At 42.6% G+C, this 12,946-nt stretch overlaps 1 protein-coding gene across 1 annotated transcript in view; it reads right to left on the bottom strand.

Annotated features, from left to right (window-relative positions):
- The window catches only part of LOC126408332 (copine-8-like), a 96,353-nt gene that overhangs the window by 72,565 nt on the left and 10,842 nt on the right, over nucleotides 1–12,946 (bottom strand). The window contains exon 2 of the mRNA XM_050073833.1: nucleotides 2,655–2,695. Coding sequence (XP_049929790.1) covers nucleotides 2,655–2,695 — 41 coding nt within the window. The remainder of the gene's footprint in view (nucleotides 1–2,654; nucleotides 2,696–12,946) is intronic.

Genomic DNA, 12,946 nt, shown 5'->3' with positions numbered 1-12,946 from the left:
ACGCCCTTTTCCAATCTGCTGAAGCCCACTGATCAAAGCACGTCCACGTTACTGCACACACACCCACACACACACAAACAAACAAACAAACAAAACACGGGATTGTTGTCTAGCTTTATAAGCTAATATGAATATGGTGCGTGAGCCTGCCCGAGGCCCTGGATGTGTGTGTGTGTGTGTGTGTGTGTGTGTGTGTGTGTATGTGTGTGTGTGTGGCTCTGCTGAGGCGGTCTAATGCTGTGTGACTGGGGCCAGTGCTGTCAGCAGAGCAGAGACATGGACGCAGCACAAGTGCCTCCTTGCATAAATGTTGGTGCGGGCGGGGATGCTCATCCTCCTCTCCCACCGTCTGACACTTAAAGGTCCAATCCGCGTTTCTGGAAGCTCATCAGTTATGGGTTCACGCACACCGGCCAACACTTAAAACACCTTTGGGTTCGCTGTGCAGCACCCAGGTGGCAAAGAGCGGGATATTTTGGGACTGAAGCAAGGTGATGCTTAAAAAATGTCTGGTAACCAAACCCCAGATGAATACAGGGTAATTTATCATTTCATCATAACTCAGAGAATTCTCTTCCTGTCATGTTTTTTTATTTTTAGAGGGCTTTTAACAGACAGGAGGACTGTCACAGTCCGTTACAGAAAACAAAGCTGGCACGATAGATGAAAACAGCAAGGAACTACTTTACAGTCTTCAAGCTTGTGTGTGTACGAGTGCACGTGTGCATGTGTACGGGAGTATAAGACGTTCTGCTCTCAGCATTCAGTCAGGCTGAGGTTCAATTTTAACAATCATCCTGACAAGATAGTTTTTGCTCAGATAACCGAGCACTACTTTTTTGAAGTTTTTACTAACTTGAGGATTGAAACCAGGGTCTGAAGCTGACACCCAGCAAGCCCCAAATTTTCCATTTTGGTGAGTAAATTTCAGAAGGCTATCCACCACACTGGTGGGTAAATGTTTGAACCAAAATATTCAGGTAATAAAAAAAGTCTTCTGAGAATCTGTATCGTATTAGTTGGTCATTAAAGAAGTATTTCATCGCTGGAGAGATGCTCTTTTAATAACACCAGGATGTCTCTGCTACAGAAAGACACAAATACTTTTAAAATGGATGCAACAGAACCAGAGAAGACCGAGAAAAACAACGCTTTACCCCGGAGGTAGAAAACCTACGACTACCAGAATGCACTGCCCCACACTGGACCAATAACTGCTCCCACTGATGGGTGACTTAATGCAAACACGTTCATTTGAAACTATGGCAGCCCGGCTGATAAGAAACGACCTGGTATTACAGTGAAACAGCAGCTGACACGCACACAGAAACAAACTGCGCAGTAAAAGAATCTTGGTTTAGATTTGATCATTTGATCTCAGTTTTTCTGCCTCCATTCTCACTGTGCAGGAAAGCATATGGCACCCACTTCCTGTTCACAAACTCTTGCATTTACAGCTAATACGGGCACTGAAATATGTTTCTGAAACCATTGTAGGTGAGTGATAGGCAGTACAGTAAAAAAAAAAAAAAACTAGATCTATATTTGATCAGCAAGGCCTAGTTTTACAGTTTGATTGGTCTGAGTTTTGTGTAAAGTAAATCTAAGTAGGTATAAGTAGTAAAAGGTGGTGATAGTCAATCAATCAATCAATCAACCAACCAATCATCGACCAATTGTAGCCTGCCGTCTTCCACGACATGCACAGGTGATCAGGACAGAGGTGCTGAGGACCGACCTCACTGTTCCACCTGACAGCATCAACAATCAAAGCTTAATGTTCGATGACTGTTTTATGACCTCACGTGGCGGTGAAGGTGGACCCTGTGGCTGATCAGCTGTGTGACACATTCGGCGTTCTGCTCCTGACATTAAATGCCAGCTTTTGGTATTTAACAGTTTTCCATGCGCTGTGTCACGCAAGTCAGTTTAAAAAACAAATTAAGGATTGATAGCCAGCTCTGGTGTTTACATGTTCGGTAGAGACAAAACCATTCTCTAAAAATGAGAACTCAGTTTGCACGTTTAAAACTTTTTCAATCCTGCACTTTACCTTTCTCTATCAAGGCAAATTACAGTTGTACTGCAGACTGGGCCTTTAAAAACCACTGGACCAGTTGGCAAATTGAACCCCTGCTGTCAAGGGAGTGAGGAGTGTGTGTGTGTGTGTGTGTGTGTGTGTGTGTGTGTGTGTGTGTGTGTGTGTGTGTGTGTGTGTGTGTGTGTGTGTGTGTNTGTGTGTGTGTGTCCTTTAATCCGTAGGAGGGAAGTGGCTGGTTTGTGTGTGAGGATGATCTGGTTCCCCTCACTCACGTTGGGAGGGAGAACAGTGACGAATACGACCCCTGACATATGCAAATGTCTACTGATTCACACAGGCGAGGCAGAGTGTGTGTGCGTATGTGTGTGTGGGTTTGTGTCTGTGTGTGTGTGTGTCCATGTGTAGTGCATGCATGCACGTTGGTACAGTTTAAATCTGCCTGCATGTGGTGGATGTTTGTCTGTGGATATTTCTGTTTGTCTGCAGAATTTAATGTGCACGTGACTGGGTGTGTGCTGTGTGTTTGGCCTGCTGGTAGCTACAGTGTGTGTGTGTGTGTGTGTGTGTGTGTGTGTGTGTGTGTGTGTGTGTGTTTGATAGCAAAAAGGCTTACTTGGATCAGACTTGGAGAACGTGTCTCTGTCCAGCAGGTTTCTGGAAAACAAGAAAACAAAGAGACACGATGACATAAAAATAATTGCACAGCTCTCAAACAAAGACGTGAAAACAGGAAGTCATCTCATCACTAAACCTCGCTTAATTAGCTCCCTCACTGACCCTGACAACATGTTTAACCATAATCCTCCTCTGACTTGATTAACAAAAGCCATTTCATCCTCCCATTCAGGCAGCAGCATTAAACAGACTATAAAATCGAGCTTAAAGCAGAGTCCATTTATATTTCAAACATACAGAGAAACAGCGAGGAAAGGACCTATTTTTCACTTTTCTGCTCTCCCTGGGTGCGAGCAACAACAGTGCGGGCTGCCATCAAATTTAGATGACACTCCAGTCCTTGCTCTTTGCACGGGGAGGGATAAATGCACTGAAGAGTCCCTTCACAGAGCAGATGCTCGGCACCGCCGAGGTACTCCATGGTTAAACAGCTCTGACGGAATTAAAAATGCACACAAGACGACAAGTCGCAGCTGCCTGGGACCCAACAAGAAAGAAACGGAGGAGCAGCTCAGGCTCGGCGAAGGGAAACCCAGCTGTGTTACGTCAGTGGTGGGCCTTCGTGTTTTAAACTCTGTGTCATTTGCTTACAATGTCCAGGTCTCAGGAGGAGGTAGCCAGGAGGACAGAGACGGGGCGGACAACACCCAAAGGGGCCGAAGTGAACCCTTCACTCACCCACTCAGCTTGTACTGCTGCCAAGTCTTACATTAAAGCTCCATAAAGCTTTCATAGAGCTAACCCAGAAAATAATATGAGTGCAACGGCCGTCAGCAGGAAGTCCAGCGGGACACATTACCTCAAAATCTACTGTTGTGAAGCTGCTCAAAGTATTTTACACCACATCACAAAGGTAATACAGGCTTAACGTGTACAACTAACTACACTCAATTGAATCATATTTTAAATCAGAAGGCCAATTCAGTGGGCACAGGAATGCAACAAAACCATAACAGTGACTGGCCGCAGCTGTTAAATTGGATTTCATTAAGACTTAAATTCAAAACGTTTACACTGTCAAAACTGCTGCACAGTGGCTTTTAAGTAAAGCAACACTTCTAAAGGAGAATTTAGGAATAAAAATACTTGTGCCTGATGTAACTAAACCAGATATGTCCTCCTTTGTAGTCCCTGTTCTATTTTTCTTTCTCTCAAAATCCTGGCTGCTACACTACGATTCAAACGGCTTATGAATTTTCATCAGCACATTCGTTCTGGAAGCTGTCCTGACTAACAGAGTCTTCAATAAAAAAGACATTCTTCATTTTATGGGGACTTTCATTGCTTCCTGCTGATGTCAGATGATTATTATAAAGCAAAGTGTAAAGATATATGCAAAATAAAACCTTGAGAAAACCAAATTAACATGCAGACAGAGTACGACTGCACTCTACACTTGTATGAAAGTCTTGATGGACAACTGTTTTGGAGCAGCTCCCATCAGGATAAAATGGAGTGTCGTTCAGTTTGCAGTTTAACAAGAAGACCTCCAAGCTAAACAAGTGAATTAAACATCTGTCATTATCTTCCAAAATGACTGTTTATTACAAATGACTGATACAAGAATGATTCATATGACCACGTTCTGATTCTTGGTATCATGGTATACCAGGGAATTTAGCCGACTTGCACCGATTCATCAGCAGTGCTCGGAATCGGGCTGGTTTTCACGTGTCACATGACTGACATTGTGTAACATCAGCAGCACGCACACACACACACACACGTGTAACTCACGGCTTGGGCGATGTGAGGAAGTGAAACATGGGCGGCTTCTCACCTTGATCATTCACGCACACACATCAAAAGAGAGAAGGCGAGGCGCACGTCCTGAAGACCTGTGTGAATTTTCCACAGGAGATATTTTTACTTTTGTGTCTATTCAAGAAATTACCCACAAATGCTATACACTAAGAATTATTATTTCATTTATCTGTTTTTATTCGGGCTGACCCAAACAATCCGAAGCTTCGAAGCTTCGTTCGATGGCACGGGATTCGATTGTGAAAAAATACAATTTGAAGCTTCGGCGCTTTTTTCCGTTTTTTTGGGGGAGCTGGCAGACATGTCCAAGAGGTCATCAGATGTGTGGTTGCACTTTAAAATATGCCCCGACAACCCCCAGAAAGCAGAGTGCCAGATGTGCCAAAAGCAATTGGCATATCACAACTCAACAACAAATTTGGGAAATCACTTGAAAAACGTAAGTAGTAATTAAAAAAAGAAAAAATCTCCAACAAGGAAATAGAAAGCCCGACGCATAATTGAGACCTGCTATTATCCTGCTTGAACACAGACGACTAAATTCTTTCAACAATGTGACTCAAAATAATGATAAAATAGATTTTATTGATGTAAAATATGCATTTTCCAGTTCCACCGGTCCGCTCTGAGTCTGGTGTCAGAGACACTTCTGATGCTCTGAGTTGCGCACCTGTTTGATTGTGCTGCAGTATACGCCGAGGGTTTTAATTTAGTGTTCAATCAAAAGTTAAACACTACTTATCACCGACCATTAGTGTTTTTGATTATTGAAAAGCTGGTTCTATCATGGCTAAAATGTTCTAATAAAACAAAGATAGAAAATATTGCAATATCTTGTGTGCTGTAAAGCGGTTTGAAAAAAATGAAATCAGAATCGGCCATCCAAACACTCTGCAAACCGGCCCAAAAGATTTTAATCGGTGCAAGTCTAGTGTTTAGAAATCCCAATGGTATCGTCAAAAACACACATCAGCGTCACAGGACCAACTATAAACAGCTGAACTGTGAAAGCAGAGAGACTGCAGGGTTTATTTTCACATCTAACTCTGTGAATTAAGGCTGTATTTTAACCAAACCAGAGCTGGTGACTGTTGGAACAGTGGACTGACTAACTAAAGGACTGATAAGACTCGCCAAGACAGCTTTACAGAGTTTCATTTTGTTCCAGTTCAGTTTGAATGAAGTGCGTGTTGAATGAGTAAACAAGGCCATTAAGTTTGTCTTAGTTTGGTGAAAAAAAGAAACTTAAATTCAGAAAGTGCTCGGTTGTATTTCTCTGTTTAATGGAATAAGGGAATATAGGTTTGAGAATATCACCGTTCTTCTTCAAAAGCTATCAACTTGGACTTCCCCAAAGTCTAAGAGGTTTTGCCGCGCTACTTTCATCAACAGTAACAAGGTGCAGGGCCAAAAGGGTTCCTTGTCAAGTAAACATAAACACATGTCGTATTTGGCATTTGAACAAAATGTTGTTGTGGTGAGGACACTCTCACGTGTCTCTTACATCTGAATAGGATAAGGATTAGAGTTGGGTGATACTGAAATTCCTCTACTGACTATATTGCTTCAAGAAAAACAGCGATATTTGAAAATTATGGTCCAAAAAAAGCTGAGAAGGAGACACACATAGATACCAATATGTATGGACTAGAGATACCAATGTGTAGCCACAGAGTGGTCCCAGTGAACAGGCAGTAAGAGCTGTTTTCCACAGGGGCATGCTGTATTTCTATTCAATAACACATTTGACCGCTCCGATACAGCCAGCTCGCCTGATTGAGGGTTGATTGCTCACCCAGTCAGAGTTTAGGTCCGTTTGCTCTTTGTGGATGGAGTCAGTAGCAGACCTGTGTATTTTATTGGACGGTGAGTTTAAAGATTGAGGCGGAGATTTGCAATGCTTCCATCTGAAGTCACGACTTGTTTACTGCTTCGTCTTTGTCTTCTGGCTGTCTTTCTCATTTGGTGTACAACCAAAGAATCACCAAATAGGCACATTCTGAATATTTTTGCTAATGAGAACGAACATCTTTCCTGCTGGAATTAGGACTACTGGGTAATTATACACAGCATCAGACGTATGCTAACATGGTGTTACTCTTTTTTGGATACACAACAACAATGGTGGTAAGCATAGTGAGAGCAAGAAAAAGAGACTGAATACAACACAAAATTCATAACAGGCATTGCATAATTGAATATCTTTCTATAGGGGTGGGCGGTAGGGTCCTAAAATAATATCACAATAAAGATATTCTTGACGGTATGACAAATTTGTCCAAAAAAAGTTTATTTTATTATTAATTTATGAAGATTGAATGGCAACAGAATCAGTGATGTATTTTTACAGTTTGCTTTTAATGTTCAGTAAAAAAAACAATATTAATAGTTCAACTAAATCAAATCTAACACTAATTACACATTTAACCAAATGTCCCCTGGGATCTCTATATATAAATCATCTCTGATCATCAGGCTGTAACCTGTGACAGGCTGTTAGGAGACAGAATCACTGTGCTGCTGCCAGAGGAGCCGCTGAATGAGTTCCCTCTGAGCGGACGCCACACTTTATTACACACTACTGAAGCTCCTCCTCTTTTTGGAACCACCGTCAATATGTCAACAAGTCAAAATATTGCCAATATCATGATATAAATTTTTCACATCACAGTAAAAATGATACCAATATTATAATGAAGGAAGTGATATGGCACAGCTCTATCTTTCTGTTATCATGGACACCTGAGGATCATATCATGGCCAACCACTATCATGTTGAGAGATGATCTTGTCATATCATCCAAGCCTAATAAGGACGGTCCTCTCCCAGCTTGAGGAAGACTGAAATGGGTTAAAATATTATTTTTTAAAGGATCAGGCTGTCATGTGCACAAACTCACACAGACATCAACTTGGGAGCTTAACGGGGTCGTGCATGATGACTGAGACAGAAGTGACGAATTTGGAGTGTTTGGATTAGACTGTGCAAACAGACGGAGAGCAGAGAAATGATTTATGCTGCAGGAGAGGTCTGACAGGTCTTTGTGGACATTCGATGCCTTTCTTTCACTGTCACTTTTGAACTCCTGTGACTGACGTGAATTAAAGTTGCCCTCAGCCATCATGCTCTGTGACATTCGAGTCACAACAAACTTTTTACAGCCAATTTCCAGCCCACAGAGTGATTGTGATTCTTAAAGGGAGATTTTAAGTATCTCTTTAAGCTGCAGTAATCGCAGCAGCGTGACTTCGTCCATATTGTGCTCTGTTGACAGAGACAGAGAGAGACGAAGGAGGAGAGGGGGGAGACAGAGGCTCCTGCTATCATGCTAGCTGCGGGGCGAGCGTTCTGTCGCCCGTCCTGTCCTGTATGACAAGCAGCGAGTGTCTTGAAGCCGTTGATGGCTAGTGATGTATCTAGATCAGGCACTCGTGTTGCGCTGATCCCAGTGTGGCCCAGATGGTAAAACGCCACGCTCTGCTGCCTCGCTGTCAGGGCCGCCCACCGGCATTCCCCCGCCTCTGAGATCTTAAATAAATGATAATAAGCGATGGAATCGGGCCCAGTCATATCGGGGCTGTGTTTACGACTGGCGGAGCGTCTGAGAGGTTGTGCAGGAGTGAGAAGTGGGCGACTTCACCTGCCAAATGGGATAAATGTCCAATAAAAAGTAATACAGTACTCTCAGAGGAACACGAGTGGAGGCAGGGAGCCAGTGAAGGAAATAAGATGAAAGACAGGACACATCTGTATGTGTGCGAGCACTGGCAGAAGTGCACACACTTGTATGGATATGGTAACCTCCCTCTGAATCGTGTGCACCCTTGGGCTCCCACCTGGCCCTGATAGAGATGGGCGACTCTTTAAAAAGCCCTTTCCACCGCGGGCAGCCCTGGAAACGTCTGGGCAGTCCGAGCAGAGTGCCTCGTCGTTCATCAAACATTTACGAGAGCGGTCCCTCCTCGACACCAGAATTACATTTGAAATCCCACCAGTTACATCACAGCCACCTAAACATGGCAGCTGGAGCTTTAAATACCTGTATGTGAGGAGGAAGAGGAGGGACGGGGGAGGAGGGAGCTTCCATCTGCGACAGCAATTGAGATGAAATTTTCTAAGATGTGTGCTTGGAAAAAAAAGGAAGATTGCTGCAACCAGACATAAATAGAGGATCAAAAAGGATTTCATCCCAACAGGAGTGTGAGTGTGGGCTCTGGGAAATCACTTATCATACGTTTTTAATGGAGTGCTGCTCTAATTTCCAGAAAATACAAGAAAAAGAAAAGGTGATGCATTCAAAGGAAAGACTGTGTGCATATATACAGCACCATCTGCCTTTGTCACACACCTCTAAAGCCCTGTTTCCATCAAGCAGTCGAGTTCGGTTCAGTTCTGTATGTATTGTTTCTGTTCCCACAGCGAAAAGTTGTGGTTGGTACCAACAGAAGCGTTCCTTAGTGTCCCCATGTTTGGTCCCCCCTCTGTTGGGGTACCTAGCACACAGATCTGGTACTAAAAGGTGGAGCTAGAAACCCTGCAGTTTGATTGGTCAGTAGAGGATGGTCACTCTGCTTTTATGTAACCTCTGTTCATACATGAGTAAACTAGAAGTATAAAATGAAAGGATGTTTCGCTGCTACAAGTGAATTACATGTGAAGTCAATAAAAGTAAAGACGTCAAGTAAAGACGTGATTAGATGCAACGAACACAACCTGAATGACACAAACTAAGCGGCACGAATGAAGCGAGTAGCGCGATTTCGCAACATACGCTTATTCGCAAGTGTTAAAAAAAAAACTGAACTTAAGCAACCAATTCATGCCGCAGTAGCAAATCAGCATTGAGATCCTCCGGCAACATATGATGCTGAGGACGTACTAGCGGAAGTTCGTGTATGTATGACGCCATGTATGACACTAGTTATTTGTGCATATGTAGTTAGTCAATGCAAAATACTAGCGTTCAAACTCACGCGAGTGATGCGATGCAAATATTCGCATCATGTCTGGTGTGAACACGACATTATGTTGCTCAATGCATGAGTTGATGAAATTTCACTGTGACAACTTTGACCATCACTTTAGTTTCTATATGACACACACTTTTAGTAATGACTTTAAATATATAGATTAATTTGGAGCGGATTATGTGAGGGTCATATATTCTAATCCTCACTTCCTGTGGGCTACAGCAACACTAAACCCCTGAGCTTGCCTGAGAAGGACTAAATGCACAAAGCTGCTATTTTTAAATATCCCATGGAGAGAGACTCTCACTGCAGCCTGTTCTATTTTGTTTTGAAAATGTGGGCGTGCAGCCTCGTTCTGTGGACGATAAACCAGGTGCAGACTTCCATCTGTGTCACCGCTATCAACCCCGCCCACATTTAAGAGAACTGTCTGAACGGACCGAGGGTCTAGGCACCATGTCTGAAGGGTCACTGTTGGTTCCAAAGGTACTGGACTGAAAGGGTTTGGTGGAAACAGAGTTTAAATGTCAAACAGGTTCTATGATCCATTTTCCATATTGTATTTAAAGTTTTAAGAGACCCCTTACTAGAGTATGAAAAGTTCTCATGCTTGATGCAGTTCTGTACCACCTTTATATTTTGGAGGAGAAGCTCGTTTCCATGTGAAGATAATGAAGTCAAAGTTAAGCCCCTTCACAATGTGATAGAAATGTTTATTTTGGGCTAATCCAACAAAGTCCTGGTAAATCAAGGTGCTTCATTGTACTGATGCAAAAATAACAAAAAGTTATTGATTTAAAAGTTTACCCAGAATATCCTGATACACAGAGATTACAGTAGGAGAGCTACCACAGGCAGCCTCTGGCTTCCATTCAAACAATATTAAAATGCATGTAATAAAAAATATCAAAGGTCTCTGTCTCTCTGTGCTTCTAACTTCACACACTTAATTCAGCCATCAGCCTTCATATACTCAACTAACACATCTAAAACAAGTATGTTCCTTTAAAGCATCGATCACACAGAAAGTGTTATAGCAGTCGGAGCTGCTTTTGTAATAGTTTTTCATGAGAACGAAGCTTTTTGCTCACTGTTTTTGCGTTGCTACAGGCCTCGTGTGTCTGCGCTCTAGGTGCCTGGCGTTTTTTGCCGGAGCACTCTGAACTCCTCGAGTTGAGAAAACAAATCAGAGCAGACAAGTGCCCCAACAAAAAGCAGTGCGGTGCGCCTTGTGTTTTGCAACCTGCAAAACGCTTTCTGTGTGATCAGGGCCTAAAGATACACTCATCAATTTTCCTATACTAACAGTGTTTCAAATGACTATGTGTAATGAGAAATTAATCACAAAGAGAATGATCCCTGAAATAAAGTTTCCCCTCAGCTCTTCCAGGCATTTTAGCATCTTTCAGCTTAATGTTGTGGTTGTACAGCACATAACTTTAATGCTTTGTTTCGCGCTCACCGCTCTCAAAGCATCATCTCCACCAGCAGCAGGCAGCTGTTCACTAGCGGTCAGCAGACAGACAAAGGTTTTAGAAAGCAGCTGTTGAACACTGTGAAGCATTAGCAGCTAAACAACCAGATATTTCCTTCAGCAGTTGGCTGAGACCAAAACAGAGCTATCCTGGACTTACACTTATCATCACTTTAATGTTAATGTTGTTTCAAGTCTGCTGAATGTGCAAACATGTAACTCAATTAAACATTTTAAGAACTCTTAACTAAGATAACGGAAAACACCCACCAAATAACACACAGCAGGGACTCCTAAACTGATACCAAACAGAACAATTAAGCTTTTGTTTTTAGTTTTAAATGCTCCTGCAGCCCTGTGGTTATCCCCCAATTTTATTTTCATCACTTAATTTGATCATATAGCTGTCGGGAAATGAGCACACATCAAACTACTGAAACTTCCATTAACACAACAATTTCCAACTGTTCAGCGTCCTCCAGCGACCTTAACACATGCTAAGAGATGGATGTGAGTGTGTGCACTTTTAGTCTGGCCGTCCCCGGTGGGGTTGGAAGCATTAACCCTGGCAGCCTCCGCTCACCAGACTCCACAGGAACACAAGAAGCAAGGAAACGTTCTCAGCAAGAAAACCTCCTCGTCTTCTTAAAGCCAGAGAGCTGCAGACTGCAGGGTGGGCGGTCACTCTCATTGTGTAACCTCAGTCCACGAGTTTGACATTTAGCCCTGCAGCTCATGCGCAAGTTTGTTTACTGTTGGTGCAGCAGCGATTGTCTGCAGAGCTCTAAACCATCTCATAAAGAGTTTCCACGCAGTAATGAACAACACAGGCTGGTCCTGCTGGGAGGATAACACCACATCAATAAGGTCAATTGAGTCTGAAGAAAACTGAGCTGTCCTGATCAATCCACCTTTGAAGCACCTGAGACACTCTCTTAACTCTCAATGATTTTCTCTGATGCTCAGTGTGTGTGTGTGTGTGTGTGTGTGTGTGTGCTGAGGGGAAAGAGATGTGCATCCAATAATAACCTGAAGGAATCCCACGTCACTGAGAGAAAGTCAAAGCATCAGCAGTCCATGTAAATTTAAGGATTACTGTAGAATAATGACTGTCGGAGCAAAACTCTCACAGTACAACGATTAACTCATGTTGTACATCATCACTGATTCCTTCATCCCTGTCAGTGCTCACCAGTCTTCCTCCTACGTGTGACCACCAACATTTCAGAATCAGAACTGAGCTTTCAGGCACCACAATGCTACTTCATTTCTTTACACAGACAGTCATCTAAATACCTAACAGTAACACTGCTGTATGAACTCATGTAAACACAGTATTTAGATGAGTCAAGGCAGGAAGAGGCTAAAACTGTGTATCTGATGTTAAAAGTGCTCAGTGTATTCACACTTAGAGCATCTGGTCTCACTCTACAAAGTTGTTTCATGTCATTGTGATCTGCAGTGAAAACAACAACCAACCAGGAGCTGGGAACAGGAATATTAGGGGTGCACAATAATATTGGTATCGGTACCAATAACAGCCTTAAAATGAACAGAATCAGCCAACATGCTTTTTCGTAGTTTGCACAATGGATGAATATTACATACGTTGATAAGTATGGTGGGCCGTCATGATAAGAGTCTGTATGTATAGAAAAAGAGACTTGATGATCACTAAAATGATGTGTCGGGGAAAAGTGGATATATCCGTCAAATGAGTTGTTACACACTGGCATATCAAATACCAGCAAAAAGTCCAATATAGTGCATCCCTAATGAATATATTTCGTAAGGAAACACAAGCTGAGCTGGAACTGACGATCTTGATTAACCTGATCAACACTAGTGTAAAAAGTATTCAGCAGCGCTCGACAGTGCGAGCGTTTCACTCGCATTTGCGACTAAAAATAGGTGTGTGCGAACTGTAAAAAATATTTAGGGGCACATGTGCGCATAAAAAAATCAGCCAAAGCAGCCTATATTTTTGTCAATAAAAAAATATGATAATCTAACCACAAATG

Source organism: Epinephelus moara, chromosome 20 (genome assembly GCF_006386435.1).
Source record: "Epinephelus moara isolate mb chromosome 20, YSFRI_EMoa_1.0, whole genome shotgun sequence".
In the NCBI taxonomy this organism is placed as follows: domain Eukaryota; kingdom Metazoa; phylum Chordata; class Actinopteri; order Perciformes; family Serranidae; genus Epinephelus; species Epinephelus moara.
Note: the sequence above shows the minus strand (reverse complement) of the source record. Positions and strands in the feature narration are given on the sequence as shown.